The sequence below is a fragment of the Rhopalosiphum maidis genome, chromosome 2, assembly GCF_003676215.2.
Source record: "Rhopalosiphum maidis isolate BTI-1 chromosome 2, ASM367621v3, whole genome shotgun sequence".
NCBI classification, from domain to species: domain Eukaryota; kingdom Metazoa; phylum Arthropoda; class Insecta; order Hemiptera; family Aphididae; genus Rhopalosiphum; species Rhopalosiphum maidis.
In genome coordinates this window covers 78,025,779-78,051,174 of record NC_040878.1, presented here as the reverse complement: position 1 = coordinate 78,051,174, position 25,396 = coordinate 78,025,779, and the positions used below count along the sequence as shown (strand labels likewise).

Here is a 25,396-nt window from a genome sequence, read left to right as displayed (position 1 = left end):
AGTAATAACTATACCTACCGCTTAATACTTAAAAAACAAGTTTTTGCTATTAATAATAAACAGTTATAACTTATAACTAAACATAATGAAACATTAGATATTTTCTGTTTTAAAAAATAATGTACCTGCTTGGACCATAATGGTAACTCGCCAACCATATTTTTCTACCAAAAATGCATTTAATGGCGCAAGTACAAACGTTCCTATTCCAGATCCGCATACAGCTATACCCGTTGCAAGCGCTCTCCACTTGTCGAAATAAAATCCTGGTATTAATACTGCAGATACATATATCATACTAAATCCAATACCTGTAATAACGATAGAAGATTATGCATTTAATTTTGTTGCTAAGGATGATAAAAAAAAAACCGAATTAATATTTATCCAAAACTATTTATTTTTATTAATAAAACAATGAACAAGAGAAAATTAGTAATAATTTAAAACCATAAAATATGTATATAATTGACAAGTCGTTGAAAGTTTTATTTTGTACTTGACCTAATGAACATTGAAACCTCAAGCTATAATAATAAAATAATCGTATCACGTCTAATAAATTATTATCAAGCAACGTGATTATAATCTAGAACAAATAAGTAAAATGTATTGGCATGTTTTCAATAGTTTGAATACGTTGTCCAAATGTCAATAAATTTTAGATTTGAATGTCTTAAGTTGTTTAACAACAAAATGCGAGTATATATGCTTATTATATCATTGAAATTATACTATGAATAATCGACCTTTAAAAAATTGAGTAAATCGTTTGAATATAGGTACTTATTATATCCATACCGATAATATAATTTGTAAGATACTTAATTTTAGCAGAAATTAAGTTGTTTTTACACAATTCTTCACAGATATTTTAAATAATTTAATAAACTATATACAATTATTAATGCTTAAATACTGAAATATGTACATATATAATATTGAATGAAAACAAATAATTATGACTTACCTCCAATGAAGCCATAGCAGAACATAAGTTGGTACAATGATTCTACGTAAGCGGCAGAAACGAATGCAATACAGGAAATTACACTTCCAATTATTGTGACTGATCGGAAATCCACACTATTCAGAAGGGCACTTACAAACGGACCTTTTATAGACAATTTTTTAAAAATAATTTACATAAAATAGGTATGTATACAAAATACAGTGATATAATATTATTTTGAATATAATAAAATAAAATTTGAATAATCACACTGTATTCGAGAGATAGTGAAATTAAAATATAGTTTTACCAGCGATCAAATAAAATCCGTTTAACAATGATCCGACTATTGTGATTTTTGATTCTGGCTCATGGAATGTGTTCACCATGTCATTCATGAGCATGCCAAAGGAGTAAATTATTCCGTCTACGACGACATTACAGTAAAACGCAGCAAAAACTACTACCCATCCCCAGCCGCCATCGGGTGCGACCACAATCGCCAACGATCCTCCGGCTCCTTTTTTCATCTGAAAATACATAATAATATTATAATAGTGATAAAAGTAATTCACATTTTGTTCCATTATATATATCCCTAATAAACAAATATTAAAATAATTTTTTATTAAATGGACGAAAATCACTTGAGTAGGTAGGTACTACCAATAATAATACCTACTCAACACTTAATGCAATATTAATAATATATATTTGTATTTAGACGATCAGAATATTTTTCTTAAAAATAATAGCAATAGAAAAATAAAGAATTTCTCAATAATTTATTTTTAATCAAATTGACAAAATAATAATAATTAATAATTATAATAGCGAAATTTAAATTTGTTAGGCAGAATCTTGTGCAGGTTGTCAACATCATTGTGCGATTTTTGAGATTTTATATTAAATAATACATAAAGCAATTAAAATGTTTTTAGACATACAAACAGGCTACTGCATAAAAAATATAGGTAATACTAGTAGTAATAACGAGTAATATAATAAGTATATCATGTTTTTATGTTACGCGAATTACTTTTATAATAGTAATACACGCGTTAACAGATTAATGTTAATATAAATAACTATTATGATTTATATTAATATTATGCAGCATTCAATCAATTTTTATATTATTTATTAAAATTATTTAGAGGCAATAAATATTTAAATACACCTCTATATTATATAATATTTGTTTTTCATAACCTCCACATATAACTACTTAAATAAATAAGTACTGTAATATAAGTTATTTATTTACAATATTATTATTAAAACCTGTATAATCCATAAAATGTAAAATCTTAGTAATATTCATAATATACCTGGGCTCATTCTGAAGTGATTTATTACACCACGAAGCACTCATTAAATTGACTCTAATTTATATACCTCCGCAGTGGATTGATGGTGGTCTTAAAACGATGATGTGTAAAGTGAACCATATTTGTTTGTCGTTAATTTACTTGTAAAACGCATTATAGCACTAGTGCAATGATTGTATAACATTAAAATAACAGAGATATATTGATGACGGCAATGAAAAATATTTCTGGAGTAGGTACCTACTATGTGTATGTATAATTATATTATATATAGTATATACGTTTATAATAGTAATATGTTTATGGTTAATATGCAGAGCGGAAGTTTTCTACAGCACAATGAAATAATTGCGTAATTTTATTGAACATACAATTTTTAGCACTACATAACTACAATGTAAATATGATTATATTATTATTATTATTTGATATATTATATAATAGTTTGACGATCTGATAAAACCTATATATAAATAAATTCTATATAATGTATATTGTACATTTTTACACTAATAAATCGATAATAATCTTTTAAACACGAATAATAATATATTGTTAGTGGTGTGAGTTTTAAACAACGACGGCAATCGTTTTCTTTGAAACGAAGACGACATAGCAGAGCACAAAAATAATATTGCTCTTTCGAATTTTAAAACGTATGTTCGTGAAAATTCCATAGTTGTATATGTTTAATGTCAAGGCGCAGAAAAAAATGTAATGTCATGTATATAATAATATAAATTTAAATATTGATTTTATTAAAACGTCAAATAAGGGTCTTCACAATATCCCAAAAAATTTGTATCCACCACTTCTCCAACTTTAAATGAAGTTATCAGTTTTAAAAAAACTCTTTATTCGTTATATTTAATATTAATCAATATGTTTAAAAAATATATTCTGCTTCTGTTTATAAAATGAAAAGTCAATTGGTAGATCACTATAAAAAATATGAAAAATATTTTAAAAACTTAAAAAAAAACAATCTTTGACTCAATAAATTAGAGCCCCAATTTAATCGAATTGCTCAGTAATTTATATATAATGCGATTTTTGTACTTTACGTACGAAATGGTTTTGTTATAGCTAAGATTTGATAACATTACAATACAAGAATGTTTTTATTAAGTACCTAAATTTTTATTTTAGTACAAATTGAATTTAATTAAATATAGTATGCTGTATTGCAATACGTTCATCGTATTGTAATAATAAATTCGTTATCCGAACGACGCAAGATCACCTGTTGTAGTAGCCAGTAGGTATTTGTAGACACTGAGAAAATCATTGACGCATTCGGTATTTTAGAACACCTCTTAGCATTTGTGTTTATGTAACAAACCAGGCTATTTTTTAAGTTGAACTATTTTTGCAAAATATACCCCTTGAATAAGAATGATGTCCTTAGCCGATAACAAATCATATTATTTTTTGTATCTATATACGCTTACTAAAATCTTTCTTGTATAAGTAATACTTTTTGGTACATTGATTTTAATTATACATAACTTGATATCAAAAAGTCAAATGTCATTATTTCCATAAAACAAATATTATTAAATAATATTTCATTATATTATGCTCTGCGGCCTCTATCGAAGACACAAAACGATCGTTGAAAATAATCAAATGTACAGAATACAAATTACCGAAGACCTAATAATTTATTGTTTGTGTATAAAATGGTAATTTATTACTAATTGCTCAATGCCTCAACACACGCAAACATATCAAAACATCATAATAGTCATAACAGTGTTACCGTCTCAATTAGCTAAGACGTAGTGAACATTAGAAACAATAATTTTTATTAAATCAACCATGGTCCACGATAGTAAAAAAGGCAACGCTGCGTTACATTAATTCCATAATATATTGGGTATAATAATATAATATAGTAATTATTGTTCAATTATACATACTGAATTTATTGTTGTATGCCAGATAATTGGGTCAAAATTACGTGCAGTATTAACAACTTGTTCCGGATAGAATTCTTTTACTCATTTTTATTTTTTTAACCCTATCTTGATGGGTGGTAGGTATGTGCAAGTTTTTTTACACTCGGCACCCAAAGGCGATAATAATATTTTTCGAATCAATATAACTAATTGCTATATTATGTTATGCCAACAACATTTCATGTGTAAATTAGACATGACGTATTAGACAGTGTAATACGACGGCTGATGGATTATAACACGAGTATATAATTATAAATGTAAATCCGACACGCGTGCGTGGAAATTACAGTTATGATTATAATTATATTATTATAAATAGTAGGTAGATATATAGTTTATATTATTTGAGAGGTTGTTGTCAAATGTATGTATATAATTGTTGCAATAAAGCTTTTTATTATTCGATAATTAGTAATTACACAATATGTTTATACATATATATGATCAACTGCGGCAAGTGACACTTCTGGGTTGGTCGTATGGTGAAAAAGTGAAACGGACAGTCAATATAGATTATTATAAAATAAGACTAGATTTCAAGGGTACTGGCAAAATAATCAATTTATTGTTACAATAATGATCTACACGCACGCACGCATTAGAAACTGTCATTCTACTCAATTGAATCGCATAATATATCGAGGACTATCAATTAATATTTCTGGAGGACCACTTTAGCAATTCGGCAACTTTTCGGGGGCTTTCAAAATGTTACGTATGCGCGTTTTTCTAAAAACAGCAAAATTAAATTAAAAAAATAAAATAAATGAAAAAACTAATGAAAACCGTATTTAAATTTTAATTCACCGTCAAAAATGATAAATTAAAATAAAAGTTTTTTGTCTGCGGGCCAGATAAAGTTCGTCTACGGGCCACATTTGGTGACCCCTGAATCCAGATTATTATTCCGCAGTGATCATTGATTATTGTGTAGACCTCTGTTACAGATGACCACGCAACACGTCAATAAAACAAACAACCATAGTAAAAAAATTCTAAACAATAAACTCGTATTTGTTACAAATATGATATGCATATATTATTATATTTGATTGTATACTAACGCAAACATTTTGTTATATAATAATATACACGAAAAAATTGACTACAATTATTGAAAAAAAAACATATCACTTCGGAATTTTACTATGTACCTAATATTTGGCTGTATCTAATTTGTTTTCCTTCAAATTCTACAAATAAATAAAAATTGAAAGTAGACATTTCACTGTTTAAGTATTGTTTTCTATCGTATTATATTTACACGCTATAAGCCCTATACATCCTGTATCAACGTTACAACAAGTTTTTAAAAATCACAAAACACTAAAAATATTACGAAAAAACTGTTAAAAAGATATATTAATGTAAAGTTAATAATATTAGGCTTATAGTTATCTATCACAATCCACCGTCCTTATTATAATATAATAATTTATTATATGTACCTAGTATAGCTGCAGCACAGCATGCAATCACAGTATTTAATAATAAATGTAAAAACTGAACACATCAATCATAAATTACCATAAATATGTAATTTGAAATCATCTTTCCCTATATTTTTTTCTTATAAAACAGTATTATTTAGATGAATAATATACTTTTAATCTAAAGTATTATATGCTTTGGATTAACAATATATTTTAATATGGAACATACACTAAATAATATGTTGTATACATGTAAAACTCTATCAAATAATAAGATTATTGTGACAATTAAAGTATAAAATACATTTTTTTCATTATATTTGATATAATAAAGTATGAGAATCTTTTTAAGGCTTAAAAAAATTTATTGCAACAAAATTCTTTTAAAATGTATAGTAAATATTTTTTTTATAAAATGTTTATAGTCGTTTTGACTGTCTTACGCTAATAATATTTTACATATATGTGATTTGTGCACAATGCACACCTAAATTATATATGATAAATAATATTTTCCATTGCGAGGTAAATGAAACCATTTTTAGGTAGTATAACAATTTGTGTGATAAACTGTTTAAAATTTTTAAAAATTAAGATATTTCTATATAAAACGTATACATTGTTATAATTATTATATCGAGTAATTTAGAAATATTAAATAATATTTTATTTTCATAGTAAAATTTAAATAGATAAGAAAAAATAATTTAATAAATGTAGTGATATTAAAATTACTACTAAACAATTGAAAATCGGTAATATTTCTACGATAATATAACAAAATGATAATAATTTTACTACAATGAAATACTTAATTATATGCATACATATAGTAATACATACTTCATGTATTATTCATAAAAATGATTTTATGTACTAAAACTTCGGGAAATAATTAGTTATCTAGATTACATATTATTACAGACAAAAATTGTATCTTGATAAAACGGAAAAAAATTTGAATTTGAATTTCTAGGTATTGTAATTATTATTTGTTATCATCTATCTAATCGTTAAGTAGATAATTTGATTTATGATTCTAAAATGAATAGAATATGGTTATATTGAAGTGCATTATCTACAATGATATTATTAAGTGCTTAAATCGTGTTGATTAAAATGCAATCAGTTCGAAATTACACTCGAAAAACTTGTCTAGATTTGATGTAATAAAATATCATGTTGTGATTATAATAGAAATAATAAAATATTGCTGTCCTATCCTACTCCGATTTCAGATGGTCCGTTTAAAAAATAAATACGAAGCAGCAAAATAATATACATTTATAGACATTTGTAACAACACACGTGATGTGATAAGGTACAGCGGTCGCTGTATTGAATTATGTTAACTCTAAACTGCAGAACTCCATACATCCGTGTACATATGAAATCTATAAAAACTTCCGTTAACCTTTGTCCCCAATAATAATATTAAAAAAATATATTGTATATTTTAAACATGATTGGGTCTACTGCCGACCGGTTTGTAAACATTCTGACGCACATTTGTTTAACATAATACAATATATAATAATCTATAATAATGATAATAAGACAATTATATAGGTAGGTATTTATATTATATTAATACCTATTTAATTAAATACTAGTAAATTCGCATGAAGTTATAATATAAAAAATGTATATAGTAAACAAAAACAAGTACGTCGACTAATATCTAATATAAACAGATGTATAATCAGTAATATACAGAGTGATTCACCAAGCATATTCATCCCCTCTTTTCTTCAATAATGCAGTTTTTCAAAATCTCATTTTTGGAATTTTTAAAAATACTTAAAAATCGTTTTTTTTTTTAATTCTTGAGAAATTTTGTTCTCTTAATAAAAAAAAGTTCTGTGGGAGTACAAACTTATATTTTTCAAATGAGAATTCCACTCCCCTTTGCTAATAACTGTATTACCACTCATAATAAAGCACTCCTTAAATAGTACAAAAATGTCGTGAGAATTTGAAAATATGGTCTTTAAGTATAAATATTCCAAAAATCTTAGTTTGAATTAACTATTGAAGGGTAAAATAAGGGTGAGAATACTGAATCACTCTGTGAAATGTATAAATAGTGTTATATATATAATAATGTTGAGTATGTAAAAACGTCGATGTTTGCGTAAAACACAAGTTATTCGAGATTATAATAACATTCGTTTGACATTTGACTGTTGTACCTCGACAGTATTATACTTATACTGTTTACCTTGTTTAAAACCGCAATAGAACAGCAATATATATCATGCAGAGCATAATATGCGGAATATGAAATACATAGAGTGCACGAAGTTGAGAAAATGATTTAAATTAATTAATAATTTATAAGAGTACTTGAAAATAAAATTATCCATATAGGTAGTAAATGTTATTTCTTGAATGAAAAATGACAATAACTTTGTTATAATTAATATTACTATAGTATCATGTTTTTCGATTGAAATCGCGTCGTTTACAATATTGCATTACCTAATATTCTTCTAACTATAATAACCTTATACTATTAACGATTTTTAAGGCACTGCTATAAAAAAACATTTTAAAAACATTACAGACAGGATACAGCTATAGATCGCGATTGTTTTAAATTTAAAAGTAATGATTAATACTTATAAAAAAAAAACAAAATAAATCATGACGTAATTTACGAAATCTATAAATTTAACCATGATTTAAAATCAATAAACGCATATAAAATCCGTTTAATTATTTATGTTTTAATTATAATATTTAATCTAATTATCTAAATCATCTTAAAAATTAAAATTTTCAATTTTATAAAATATTAACAGTATACATTTTAAATATTATTAGATCAAGTCGTCAATTTTTGTATAATATTATGTATAATAAGTATCTAGACTCTAGAGGTATACTTTATTAATTTCAGCAAAACAAACTAAAATTTGTTTTTTTTTAATCAATTTCATAATCATTCTCCACTTCTCCAGACATTATAAATATTATATTGATACAAAAATATTTATTGCATATTATAAAACATAAAACATTTTCAGATTTTCTTGATTCGAGGTCGTTGTTATATTTTATTTCAGGTATACTATTAATATTATCGTGGAAATGATGCAGAAAAAAAGAATATATCTGAATAATCTCGCGAAAAAATGTAAAAAAAACATACTTTAATCGTTTCAGGATTCACAGATATATTTTAGAACAGATCACAAAAATCACTACTGCTTGCGGGTGATAGATTGTATAGCCTGTAGGTCAGCAATAATTATTACGCTTTGCAGTAGTAATAATTACAGTAATAATACCGAAAAATAGTTCATATTGTATTATATTATCATACTACTTAAATCGTAAACAATATAAACGTGTATTATAACGAAGATATTACGTTAACAAATATTCAAACCAAGAAATATATTGTCGTACACAATAAATTAACTTTGAACGGCTTCCGGCAGTACACTTTATCGACAGTTTATGTCATACGCGCATTACGCCTTATAATAATAACATTGCCGCGGCATAACTAAACTGTTTATAACACAATGTAAATGAACATGGAAATAAATCTCTGTAGGCGTAGACGTGCTGCACAATACTACACATAATATCATATACATTTATTAGATCTGTCGAACACACGTCTGCATTATATATTAAATTAAAACCGTAATAATAATAATAATAACAATAATGACGGACGTCTGGATAGCTATCGTCCATACAGCATAATATATAATACGATTAAAATAGGTAAAATCATTATTTATATAAACTTGTTTATTATTATGCATTATTTTATTGTGCCTACGCATCCACTTTTATTTTTACCTGTTCAAATGGGGAAAAAAAATATAAAGGAATTTACAAGACATAGAGTACCCAAATAAAAATAAACAAACATAATATTAAACAGGTAGGTAGGTAGGTATTATTATCGTGACGAGTTCGTCAGTCTAAACGCTGCATCACTATTCACAAGACCCCCGTTTAGTTGTATGCACACGTGCATTGTAAACCTATTTAGCATACTATTTTATAATAATATATGACAATCGTTGGTATTATATTTAAATATTTTGTAAGTACCTATACCTGCAAAAATAATTACGATTTACACAGTTATTATTATTATTGGCTATATATATATATATATATATATATGTGTGTGTGTATGTGTGTGTGTGTAAGACAGGCGTGATCGCGTATCCGTGTAACATAGGTAGGTAGGTAATAACTATGTACAAAACTATTCAAACTATTTCGCAACACTGTAAATCCGAAACTATGAGTTTAATGCGATCCAATCGTAACTTAAAGAGAAGTGGATTTACAATTTATAATTTATCATCAATGATGATAAGTATAATATTATGCTTCAAATTTAAATCATAAACAATCCCAATTCTTGACCGTTGTTAACAATATGTGTATAATTTATAGCTAACTACTGCTTACCTAGGTAAAAGGCATCGAAAGAAATGTAATATAAATTCCCGATTTTTATTTACTTAGGTACATAATGTACAAAATACAATACAAATTCACAAACGTTGATAAATCACATTTTCAATTCCCGTACAAAGTGAAATAATTATAATATTCATTATCAAAAATTATAATGTATTAGTCATAAAAAAATATCATTGTTTTATTTTTAATCGAAAAACATCGAGCGTCATTAGTTTATGATAAATTAAATTATTGTTAACACACGAATGTACATATAGTACCTAATTTACGTTCAATAAATGTTTTATTGTCTAGTGCAAGTTTGTTTGAATATTTTAGACTATATTAATTGAATTCATCATAATGTATATAACGTCAACGTGTATAACGTATATCATATACTTCATATATATCTATATGAATATTCATGAATTTATTTTGTTTGTAAGCTAAACGTGAAGAAATTTTTTACGTCTTAATATAATGATGTATAATACGATATTATAATAATATAATATATTTAGCTAATAAAAAATTATGTATCAAAAATATTAATAGTAATAATTATTATATTACCTCTAATTGCTTAGGACGAACTGGTCGAGAGTCTTGTGAAGCACACGAGCTACCACATTCGCAGTCGAGCTAACTGGTTACCATAACACTAACGAGACTGCTTAGCGTATGTCCATAGTCAATATCAGTGTTGATAATTTAAACTGTTCAAGATTGCTGTTAGCGCCTCTGTGGGAGACGTTTAATAGTTTTAACCATGGTTTTAGATTTTTTATTTTTTCTTACTAGAAATTTAAAAATAATTACATACAACAATTACACCGCGATACATTTACTACATAATGATTGATATAATACATAATATTAATTAATTCTTGTGACCTCATATACTTTCAATATTATGCCAATAATGAATTGACTTTTTCGGCAAGTATTGAACCTTGAAACATGAAAACTGTTAATGAATATAAACATCATAGGTATGCTATGCATATAAAACAATATTTAACAACAATTAATTCAGTATGGACTGTAGCTTAACCATTATATACTTTTATATGAATATATGTATTTAACAGATGACTTATCTAACAAAAAAAAAAAAAAAAAAAACGATGGACGTATTAAGTATATAAACTTATAAAAATATATATAAATAAATGCAATATACATTTTTTGTAACTATAATAAACTTTTTTTTTAAACACAATATAGTAGAAATGTTTTTCCATGAGAAAAGTGTTTACATCCGTGGAGTTTCAATAAATTATTTTTTCAACTACTTGCAAGATATTTATAGAATTTATTTAAAATTAGCAGAAATGTATTACTATAAAATTAAAACAAGTAAATTACATTTGTTCAAAAGTTACATATATTACAAACCAATAATGTAAGTTTGACGACCGATTTAAATAGTTACAATTAATTGAATACTATAAGTAATAAACTGCATTTATACTAAGGTCAGCAAAAATTAAGTATAGTAAAAATATTGCATCAATTTTATTTTAACACTTATGAATCAACAAATTATGTGGTAAAAATTAAAAATAAGTTAATAAAACCCATTTCTATTAAGTTAGGAAAATATAAATTGTATTTGAACACTAACACATTAAAGTTGGTTTAAGTTTGTCAGTTATTATACCCACCTTTTAATTATTATTGAAAATCTGCTGTATGTTTCTTATAAAATTATATCTCAGTTAGAACTTGGAACCGGAAATGGATCGTTCATGATATACAAGGTGATTCGTTTAAATGTTAACACATATCATTTTAAAAATTATAACTTTTTTGTACGAAATTTGATGTTATTACAAAACTAATTTCTTTTCATAATTTTATTTTAATATTAAATAATAATAGATAACAATAAAATAAATAAAAATGATCAATTTTTAAGTTTATTAGTTATTTAAACGACACCATATATGATGTATATTTTATTTCATATTCCAAAGCAAAATATTTTGATAAACAAAAATCAAATTTAGAATGAATAATTAATTAGTGATGACAAGTATTTAGAATTTTGATCAGCAGTATAGCGACACGGTTCATACAATTTAATACATATAACTAATTAAATACTCGTTTGAAATTCGATTTTTGTGTATCGAAGTACTTAATATCTAAAAACATTTTGCTTTGGAATATGAAATTCAAAATGTTGTTTATCATTCTAAAAATAAAAATATTATTTTGTGATTCCACAAAATTGTGTAAAATTGATATTAAAAAAAAAACTAGTTTTTAAAATAATGAGAGAAGATATTTAAACAGATCACCTTGTATATTTACATGTTATTATAAATAAATATTTACTTTCAATTCCCAATGTGTAAATAAGAAAAAATAAAATAGCATTTATATCACCTATAGCCTATAGGTAAATTTACGTAATATATAAATGCTGAATATTGTAAGATAACGTTGAAATGATAACTTAATACAATATATTATATCAATATAGATGTTAATAAAACGGCCAAATTAAGTTAATGATGAAAAATAAGTAAGACTTACCAAAAAAATTCATATTGACATCTTAATTTCTTATTTTTATTTTATACTACCTCAACCAAATCCAGTTAACTCAACTAAAAATATTATTCATCTTTCTCACGGTCAGGTATATAATATGTTTATAGTTTATTAGTTTGCTACAATAATTGATAATCAATCGAGTTTTTTATGTTGTAAAAAATTCTGGAATATAAAGTTGTTATTAGTTTTACTGACGAATTAATAAATAAATGTGTATGCATAAAATGAAAATTTGCAAAACAAGATGTTCTTAAGGTTAAGTTAACAAGAACTGCGGTCTTTAAAATAACATTGATTGGGTATTGAATTTCAAGAATAATTTGTCCGAGCATTATTTTAGTCAACAATTGAATAATTTAAAAATATGATTTAATACTACAGGTGGGTAAATAATATAACTATTATTTAATAACGATTAACAGCATTACCTGTATTAATAAATTATATTATAATAACCGTCAATATGTTAACTGTTATGTAGGTACATGTTTTATATTATATATGATTATTTAATAATTTACTATAACATATAGTATTAAAATTAAAATTAAAGTAAACAGTTTTGGTTTTTTTTACCCGATACATGATATTGTTTGCGATTGGTTATCTGAGATATATATATATAAACATATATAAATGAATAATCCTAAAACTTTTTTTTGATTAACGACATGTAAAAGATACAATTAAATTATGAAATGGATTGGCACTGCTACATATTAGTGACATATTATTCAGGATGTGCATCCTCTGGAACAAGTTCAGAAACCAATTAAACATTCGTAAACCTGTAGGTCGTAGGTACCTACTTTAAAAAAAGATATATCAAATGGCACGACCTATGGTTCAATCATTTTGGAGATCATTTACGAACAGTAGTAACGAGAGTCTGATCGAATTGTTTTGTTGATTTGATGTAGATTTCACTCACCTCGGTTCTTAACCACATGTTATATTGTTTTTTATTGTCTTAGGCCAGTGAACGGAACGACACGTTATTATCTAAAATATTATAGTTATATGTTGTTTATCCATAATATTAAAAAAAAAAAAACATACGCGATTCGACAAAAAAATAACTAGTAAAAACCGATTCGATTAAATTATTACGTAATAACGAGATATTAAAATGCATTAAGATAAATCAGGATCGATATCGCTATACATAACATTGTAATTGCTTATTTTAAACAGTGCAAATCATACAAGACACTTTCAGATTTTTTCATTAGTATAAGGTAGGTACTGATAACAAAATATTATAAGTGCGAAACAAAAAAATACGATTATCGTTTATATATACTTATATATATTTAATCATTTTTAGACAAGTTATTGTCCTCTATATTCTGTACACGTGTGAGGTATATTATTTTTACGAGCATCCAATTTGAAATCGTAAAACGGAGTGATTATAGGTATTTTCGTAGTTTAGTACAGTAATAATTTTTTTTTATTTTTACAATAATTTGTTTGCTTTGTTTACAAGCTTATGAGGATTTATATTTCATTTTAATAACACGTCATATTTATTGTAATACCTATATATTATAGTACATATTTATACAATTGAAAAAATGTATCGACCAATAATGCATACAAATATACAATATAACTTAATAGTATAATATTAAATGTGCTTAATATATTATTATGTTTTTAATATTATATAAAATAAGCACCATATTGTAATATGTAGTATATAATATTTTTAATTCGGTTTTTATCCGATCAGACCGATTATTAAATATAACTTAATATGCGAGTATTGCACAAATATAATTCAGCACTAGTTATTTAAAAGGACAAAATGTGCAATAATATACGTACGTGAAGTTGTACGTAGGTGCTATCATAAAATTAATATTATGATCGAATATTCGAATGAATACTACCTCAATTACTTGTTTATATGTTTTCTGATTTGAACGCTTGCAACTCCGCGCCACCATTTACATTAACTATAATGGGTAAGACATAATATTTTCAATTTTGTGATACAAAAAGCTTAAATTCTAAATAATTTAAAAAAAAAAGTCAGTGTGAGTTTATTTAATAGTATATATTAATTTGATGCAGTCGCGGCTCTAGGGGAGGGGCCCAGGGGGCCATGTCCCCCTCGAAAAAAATCCAAAAAAAAACCAGGTGAATTTATTAATAATATAATATGATACGCTTATATTATTACTGTTTATAATATAATATTATATTAATTTACTAGTTATCATTTAATTGTAAATTCTCGTTAGTCGTTATCTTATATTTTCGCGTAGTACACTAGTATGTAATATTTTAGTATGAAAATGGTTTTCCAATAGAGACTCTCGGATTTTTTATGCACATTTCTAATTTGGTTGATTTCTTATTGTTAATATGTTTGACCGTTTGACGACTGTCGTGTTCAGAGTGTTCAGACGTTCAGATTAATATCGTTTTAAATGTTTTAATTTTTGTAGCTTCGTTTTACCACAGTCATTTTACGCGAGCAGACGACCAAAATAGTTACCATTGTAAAAAATTTAACCTCTGGTTTGCAATTTATATTGTAATGATACGTATTATTTCAGCATATTAAATTTAAAATTATTTGATTAATTTCTTTACTCTAAACTCTTTATTTCATTTCAATAAGTGTTAACTATACTATAACTTTAGAATTTAAATAGTTAATTAAAAAAAAAAAAATGTTTTTAAATGAATGTTTTCAATGATTAAAATAAACCATATCGGTTATATACAATAAAAAACGATTGTGAACGGAATGGACAAAGACGGAATTAAGTTTCTATTATTAGTATGGAATTTTGACAAATTTTATAATAATTCTAACTTCAAGCGCTAAAAAAATATAGTACATATTATATATTTTAAAGTTTTTAAACTACTGTAGGCCATTTTACCTGCGTTATACAATAATTTTATATGGTAATATAATCAATTAATTATATTTTTATTTTTAACATTATTCATAATATATATAGATATAAATTTAAGTAAAACACCAATAACTGTAAATGTTTTTAATCTTACTTTAATGAACAATTTTAAAATAGCATCCCAATTCCCAATAGGTATTTTTATATTTTTGGAAGTTTTAGTCAAATTATATCAAACATACATATTATGGTCATATAAAAATCAATAACAGCAGTAATAACATAAAATCATTAACCATTAAAATAAAAAAATCATAATTTGATCTTAGTTTAGAAAAAATGTTAAAAGCAATAGATAATTATAACCTAACCTAACCTAACCTCGCTCTCCTGCACATTCGTAGAGACATATCTATAGATATAGATAAAGTTATAGATAGATTTGCTAAAAATAATAATTGAAAATTAGAATTTGTTTTATAAAATGTAATTATTATATATATATTATAAATATTTATTTTGTATAATATTTTGCACTAATGACTAATGTGGGTATGTGGGTAATATATGGCACTAATTTGAATAAATATATTATAAAATATTTAAAAAAAAAAATTGTGTGATGTTTATGCCCCCCCCCCAGAATCAAACTCTAGAGCCGCCACTGATTTGATGCATATTATATATATATATATATATGATACATATTGTATAATATATTGATATTATATTATGCTTATAGTTGCCGCTGAAATATCTGTTGTTTTGTTTGCGAGGTAGTGATGTCGAAATAGAAGTCGACAATAAGTCATCGAACTGAACGTAATAAATGCGAACGCTTTTAACTTAAATTTGATTGCTAAAAATAAGCACCTAAATTCATTAGATGAAAAAGAATTTCGTGCCGTTGCCCATCATTTGCACGTGCGAAACACTACTATTATTATACGCGAGTATGAGTGGTATGTACCTACCTATAAAATATACAGATAAAAACCTATGTAACGAAATAATATTATGTATGAATGCAAATATGATTAATTTTATTACTATTATACATAGATATTACACTCAGTGTCACAGTGGCGTATATAGGTAGATACATATACCTGTGGTGTAAGTGGAGAAGAGAGATCAGTAGGAATAAAATCTAACCCAAACGTGCAACAATAAGCATGCACTATAAAATATCATAAATAAAGTTCGGATTTCTATGCAAACGCATATTTTTGGATTTTTGTTAGTTATTTTTAAGAAACTTTATAGTTTGAAACTATTGGCGAATTTTTTTTGCATATATTTTACAAAATGTAAAATATATTACATATTAAAGCGAAAATTTAAAAAAGAAGAGTATTAAACATGGGTATATTGTTAAGTAGAAAAATCAAAAATATATTTTGTCGGCACTAAATAATAATATAAATATGATAAATACGATAAAAATATGATATATATATATATATATATAAATTATATTTATCAAGACCCTACAGTATTTAATTGCTTCAAATATGCCCAAATAACTTCAGTTAACATCAAAATTAAGTTCGTTAACAGATAAACGTCACAGCTTCTCTGAAGAAAAATTGGAAATGCATATGGTTATTCATGTTCATAATAAATACAATTTTAAAAATATATTAATTTATCTAAATAATTCTTTAAAATCTTTTTTTTCTATTAACTATCTTATCATGTACCTATTATTAATTTATTATAAGTTATTAAATTTGTAAATCATATAATAACTATGCATTTTTTTAAACATAATTAATTAAAAAAAAATTTTTTCTTGCATATTTGTTATATGTTTTTACGAATTTGACTGCATATAGTCATATTTTGGTACTGTGCATAAAAATCCGTGCTCTATTCATAATAAGTGTATGAAAAAATAATTTTGAATGAAACTCAAGATCACCTCATTCAAAGGTCTACATAGTATTAGTAGTATTACGTACGTCTATGGGTTATTGGTTGTATAAATAAACAAAGAGTTATTGAATCTATATAACAAATAGTAAATACCATACTTATATACTATAATAATTAATAAATAATAAAACGTATACGAAATATGTAGGTAGTATATAGGTACTACTAGCATAATATTATGCTCACAATAAAACATATAATAACGGAATACTAACGACAATATGAACAAGATTGAATAAACTTCGACATGACCAAAAGCCTTGACGATACACTGTTCAAACACTGGACAAAATAAGATAATATTATTTAACTTATAAAAATTAAATTATCTAATTAGGCAATACAATTTAGTATATATAATTATGATATAATCTATTGTAAATATTACAGCTAATTGAAATCTATTATTCAAGTAATTATATCTATAATGGCCTTTGTAGCCGAATTGTTATGAAGACAAATAAAAAAACTAATAATAAAACATGTATATATATATATATACTTCTCAACTACTGAGGAAATATTTTTAAGTAGTTTTTAAATTTAAAAAAGGTGTTAATAACTATATATATATAAAACAAATAAAAGGTCAAAAAATATTTTTGTTAAATATTCATTGTTATCATAACATTATAAGAACGCCAACAAAATATTCATATAACATATAACATGTCAATTGTCAGTATAATTTTATCTATTCACTTTTTGCCATAGATGCCGACGTGCAGTTATATATTTTACGTCGAATTAGTATATTGTATGCATGGCTATAAGATGTTTAGACATTTTGGTTTTTTAAAGTTTGTCGAAGTATCAATGTGGTTTCGATATTTACCAAAAATATCAAAAAAAATTTAATTTATTTAATTTATTATAAAAACCAACAATACTTATTGCTCGTTTATGTATTATTTTTTATTTTTGTATTAATAAAAAATCGGAAAATTGTAATGGCAAATGAGACCCATAGATTCCGCCAGAACAGGTACATATCTTAAATGAAATCTAATGTTTTGACTATTTATATTATATGTAGTAAGTGCCTTTTAAAATTGAAATTAAGGAAAAAGAAAACTCTAATATTGAAATAAATACACCATTCTTATTTAATTTTACGATGATAGTCGGCCTTGTATGATAATGAATTATATGTGATTCGTTCACGGAAAATATATATCCCTAAATATGACCAAATATTGATTATTAAAAATACATGTTTGTAGATTTTGTACTTTTAGTCTACTTAAACATCCATAAAATATAATCTAAAAATATGCTTTAAAAAAAAAAAGTTAAAAACTGGTTAAACCTTAAAGTATAACGGAAAAATATAGAATATAATATATTATATTATTATTTATTATTTCACATCGTAATGCATTTTATTACATATAGTGCTTAACTTACGACTTAACTTTACTTAACTTTCTTGATCTTAACAAAACGATTGATTAATTGAATAGTTACATAATATGTAATATAGCAGCAACAATTTTGTCAGTATATAATCTGTACTACTGTACTGTGTAGTCTGCAATATTGAGTAGGTTACTATACTATAGGTACATAAATGTATAGGTCACACCAAGAATAATCCTTATAACTTTATATATATATATATATTAACAAACTATATAGTTTAGTACTCGTTAATAAAATTTTTTACAAATGATATATACTTTTTTTATCCATGAAACAAATTAAGTATATATTTCAATAAACGCTTTTGGAATATACTAAAATGTAAAAATGAATTGACTACTTCCATAAACTTAATGAAATAAATTTCTATAACACTATAATATAACAATAACATTTATTTTAATTACTGTACATAATTTCTTTTAATTTTCTAACCTGCTATCTATATAGGTAACAATACTAAGTTAAAACCGGACCGACTATAAATTGTATAATGTATAGATAGATTGCGAGATAGGACCACCGTAAAAATGGCTGTTAAATAATATATTTTATTAACATAAATACAATATTTATTTGATATTATGTAATAAATAACGCATATGACATTAATCGCGAAGAACGAGATTAGAGAACAAAAAATAAACAACGATCAGACCACTATGTATAATAATCCAAGCTGATGCAGACGCATAAAAGTATCAATAAATAAACGAGTTTGTAATATATATATATATATATATTAGTGTTGCGGTATGTTAACGAGGAGGATTGTATATTATATGCAGTTTACACGCGACTAGACGCATATTTTTTTTAATTTTGTCATACAAGTATATGCGTATTAGAGGTAGACTGGTGTGCATATTAAACTTTATAATAATCTTTATATTAGGTAGTGATATTAAATTCCAAAACTCAGCGTCTCAACCGTACTCTCTATAAGTAAACACAACAGAGCTGTAGTTTAAAATCCTTCTATTGAAATATGTATATAGGTTAATAGCCAGATTGTTTTATAATTTTAAAGAGCATATAAAAAGGAGGTTAAGATATAGAAGTATGTAAAATAAGTTACATAAAAAAAAAAGGAAAAATTTCTCCAAATAATTTGTGAGAGGTTCTTATGTATGTTATTTTACATTATCAAGCTTGTAAATTTTTCAACGTGCATTGAAATATCGATTATCAATCATTATTTTCTTGTATTATTATTTATAAATTATATGCTATATAAAAAAAATGTATCAACTCAACCTAACTTTTACTATATAATATGCAATTAATTAGACTTAAATTACATATTTTATGTCGATACTAACAATTAGTTCTGTACTATTATCGTGTGCAAACAGTAAACTTCATAGTGCGTGACTATGTTTAAACCATAATTTTTTTTATATCAAAATAAAATACCCAAAATCTCAAATTTTTAAATTTATCATTATTATACTTAAAAATCAACTATTATTACATTTTGTATTATTAACAGCGTTTATCATAACTTCATTGGCCTATAATAGTATACTAGTACGTGTTTCTGTACATGATCTGCATGTTTATAAATAACGATTAGTATCACTAGGGCAGTAGATAACGCAAATTCCACATAATGGTACAGACGGTACAGTGCAAATGTTATCTACAGGCGTGTAATAGATAACACTGTGAATTTTGATGGTGTTATTTTGCAAATGCTGTTATATTGATAACATGTTCCACTTTATATTATCATATATCAAAAAAGTGGAGTTGTTAAGTACACCCGTGACTCGTTCCTCATAGGGTGTAGTAACATTGGATTTGGGTGTGTACATTGGTAAAGAGACACGCCCATGTGCATTGAAAATTTATTAAATAGAATGCTGTTAAGTAAAAATTACAAAATTTCGGAATTTATTGCATTTTTTGTTTTTGATTAAGATTCATCATCCCTTTACTAAAAAATTTGATTAAGCCAAGGGCTAAAATAAATAATAATTCTTTTCACGCATGCACCAGAAAATATTAATTCTAAATTAAAATATTTAGAATAAATAATAATAATTTAAATATTTTTTTACCAGTACAACAATACCTATGTGCTTGTATACGTTTAATAATTTTTCATTTAAATTATACTTGTCATAATATACCTACGGGATGGTTCGCAAGCTCGTCTTTTTATGCTAAACCTACTACCATGATCCATGAAATCGTATTTTTATTATAAAATATAAACCTTATAAGAACTTAGAAGTTATAGAAATTACTAACATTTCGATCTGAATTTTTAAAAATTATCGAGTACAAAAAAAAGTTCTTGTTTGAAAATACAATTTGTATCACAAATTCACAACTCACAGCATAAAAAGTCTAAATAGATATTTGAAAATTTATAATTCTTTAAAGAGGTTACCTTTTATTAAACTACACTTAATTAATAAGGATAAAACGGAGATGAGTAGCTCGGGGAATCATTATGGTGTCAATAAATCGTAATATTTGTACGTTATAATAATGTATTACGTGTGCGACGAACTATATAACTATTATAATCACACTTCGTAAATACCAGCAAACGTTTACCATAATACATAACATTAATAGGCACTATAAGAGTTTATGGTAATTATCATATCGATCGAAGTAGGTAATATACCTACGTTAATTATATTATGGATATCTATCGCCGCTGCATGCAGTATGCAACACGCAATAAAATACAATATAATTATTATGTCAAAATTTTGTAATTCCCTATAAGCGTTTAGATAGGTACGTACCATTTCGACGGCCGATATTTTTCGGCAACTGTTTGCGGGACCGACGACGTATCCATTATTGTTTTCGTTGGTGGCGTGTCCCTTGCAACAGGACTCGCGCCGGTTCTGCGCCTTGGTCATTTATGCGAACGTGTCCTGCAGCCGATCAGCCGATGTACTATATATTTTTATTATAATTTAAAGTCACCGAGACTGTTTTTGTATTTTGTAATATTATCTGAGAACGCGCACTGGCGTGTTAGCACGTATGTTATATAGACCTATAAACTAACTGAATATTATGTTTTTATGTATTGCAATAACGCATCAACACTACGACTACACCGCGCTGTTGACCACTGCGACCTGTGATTTCGGATATTATTTTATATTAACGTGAAATTATGTAATAAAATATCGCGCGGAGGAATACCTCTGCCGCCGCGTATATGGTAGACGTAAGTGGTACTCAAAACGAGTGCCGTGGACTTCGGCTGTGACGCATAGTATTTATAATACGCTAGGAAAACACTCATACACACACTTACATATATTAAATATATATATGTGTGTGTGTGTGTGTGGGCATATTATACATCATTATAATAGCATAATAGGTACCTGTATATGTGCTATATTATATATAGATATATAATTTATTATATACATCGATGGACGATGGCCGCGTGCACGAAAACAATAACAGCTTTGAACACGGGTGTACAACATATATATATATATATATATATAAATATATCATATTATCATCATTCGTTTATCATATACACAATATTCTAATATTCTACAGTACAATAATTGTAATACGAGCGATATATTGTAACATTTACATTGTGTAGGCTACAAATGTATGATACATAATACGATATATACCTATTGCATCTACACACCTATATGGACACGCATTATTCGATCTCCTGCAGGTCTGTCTCCATAAATATTCTCTTGTGGGGCCGTATTCTCATTATCTGACTATAGATTGAACGGTTAACCTAATTTATACTTCACACATACACATACACTCATACTAAGAGTATATAAAATATTATATATTTTGTTATTCATGCAATATACAGATTACATACCAACCTTGGCTTCTGAACAACAATGTTTTATCTTATATTTTTACCAAACAATACTTCATAAATAAACGTATAATATTTTAACGTATCATCGTTATTATAGTATATTATGCGACGTTATTTATAATATCAATCTCAACAGTAGTCTGCTCTGTTTAACTTCACCCTCCGCTAATATATTATGTTTTACACTGCACCTTTGTGTTAAATAAATATAATATATATATATAACAGTGATAATATGATGATATGTGCAGTGTGTATACGTTTTACTATCAAGGGCACACGTGCGGCGTTTGATTTATATAATATATTGGTGTTTTTATTTATGCAATAACACTGATACACTGTCTATAAAACTATAAGTATTGTTACGCGCAAGACGATGCAGTTGTATAGGTAGTCCCGTATATCTATATTTAATACCATATACTAAACCATAGATTGTAGTCTGACCATGGATATTTAATATTTTTCTGATGATTGATCGGTGGGAGAAGTGAATATTTTTATTATTTTTCTCCATTATTTGTATGAATTTCGTAAAGATCACTTAATTAAATAAGTTAATTTCTCAAAAAAAAACTGATTCGTTCTATTATTTCTGAAAAGTATAATTCTCAATTATTTAACCTAAATTCATGCTAAATTATGGTATTAATTTCAGTGAAAAAGAATCTATTCGGAAACTGTGGACAACCTGTCAAAAAATTAAAATTTTAAAGGTAAATAAAAGTATTTTGTTTGTTCACATATTACTTGAGAGTAAAGTAGGTTTACCTCATACACATTAATGTGGAAGTTGATTTTTAATTAACTGTTTTATATATTTTTTTAGTTTAACCAAATTGATATTCACATTCAAAAAAATTAACATATTATAGGATATACTTAATATGTATTTAATTTAAAAAAAAAAGAAATTAATTAAACCTAAAAAACAGGTTAATAATCTACCGTATACTTTCAAATTTCGAACGGCACACTCAAAATGTATAACTATGGCCTATGCTGTAGGTATATACTATAAATATATTTATTTATTAAAGCCTAACGATTGTATCATAAAACCACGAGTGTTGCGGATAATTCTTACTATTTCTTTTAGTACAAACATGTTGATCCTTTTCCGTTTGACATTTCTGTTCATACCAATTTTATAAACGATATACCGACACTTATAATCAGGTATAAATACTACCTATAATACTAAAGTTAAGTACGATGCCAGCTAGTAATTTATACACGCATTACATTCGTGTCTATATATATATATATTATATGTAGGCGCTTGGCGGTAATGCGTATAAAACAGTTGTATATTGTTCTACTCTTGTATGACGTTAAATGACGTGTAACATTATAGTATGAATACATGATATTATTTTAATATATAATTGATTAATTACCGGCCAAGAAGATGAAAGCGAACGCGCCAGCTGCCTCGTAGCAATGAATGACTAGATCCATCAATCGTGCACGCAACGAGTGAACCATTTATATATACAGTATAAGTATATATACACATGTATAAGTTTTGTCAGGCTGAAATAGATATTTTATTATTGAAAATATAAATAACAAATAATTTTTCTTAAATTATTATAAATTGACATGCAAAATATAGGTTATCAAAAATTGAAATTTTTAATTATAATTATTAAAAGTTTCCATAATAATTAGATATTTACAAATTGTCATAAAGAAAATCAGCGTTCCAATCAAATTCGACTAAATCACGCAATTCGTGTTTTTCTAGATACCATAACTATTATTCTTAGAAATTCAAAAACATTATTGGATCTAACTTGGTCAATATTTATTCAATTTTAATATTTTTTTAAAATTTTAAAATATATCATCAACAAAATAACTACCTTGAAAATTTAAAAAACTTAATTTCATAAACAAATTGAAGCTATGCCAATCAATCAGCATTTCCATACTTATTATACTATAAAAAACCACATTTAAATAAATAAATTTTTTAGAGATACTAATACGGAACTTACAGCACTTTTGAGACATACCTACTGTATTATAATATAAACTCCACAGCACCAGTGTAATATACATGTCTTATAAATAATAATATTATAAAAACGTAACTATATACCATCGTTTTAAAGGCATGTTTGCTTATAATAATATATACGATTTAACAATAATTATTGTTAGAATAATGTATAACACAATATTGTTGTTATACTTAGGTGTACGAAAACACGGTGACCTAAATAAGTCTCTATTATATTAATTCATTTCTAATACATATCACCTATCAGTCGATGTGTGTTCGATATTGATTACGTGCCACGCGCTGCACGCGTTTAATCGTACTCATAATATTATATTTTATATTATTATAATATTATACCTAAATCGATAAACATTTTTCCGTTTTCTAAATTAAAATATATTATAAACGACTATTATTATTATTTATTAAATACCATTTTTATTCATTTATACGGTACTGAACATATTATACATTGTAATATAAGTACTTATATACATAAACCATATAGGTAAATTATATGGTATAGGTCAGAAATCATAAATTAATTCTTTTGGAGTGCTTCTTTAGGAAAACATGAAATTTTCAGGGACCATCAATATTTAATATAC

The 25,396-nt window shown here is 25.6% G+C and overlaps 1 protein-coding gene across 3 annotated transcripts in view; it reads right to left on the bottom strand.

The window, feature by feature from the left end:
- Positions 1 to 25,396, bottom strand: part of LOC113551751 (monocarboxylate transporter 7-like) — a 33,209-nt gene that overhangs the window by 6,295 nt on the left and 1,518 nt on the right. Inside the window, exons 2-5 of one of the 3 annotated variants that reach the window (XM_026954202.1) lie at positions 24,178 to 24,313; positions 1,263 to 1,482; positions 971 to 1,114; positions 126 to 311 (exon numbers count right to left, since the gene is read on the bottom strand). In XM_026954202.1, the coding sequence (XP_026810003.1) occupies positions 126 to 311; positions 971 to 1,114; positions 1,263 to 1,482 (550 nt within the window). In that variant the 5' untranslated portion in view covers positions 24,178 to 24,313. Of the gene's footprint in view, positions 1 to 125; positions 312 to 970; positions 1,115 to 1,262; positions 1,483 to 10,696; positions 10,918 to 21,689; positions 21,810 to 24,177; positions 24,314 to 25,396 lie in introns of those variants that run through there. The other 2 variants (XM_026954199.1, XM_026954200.1) reach the window with 2 other exon arrangements.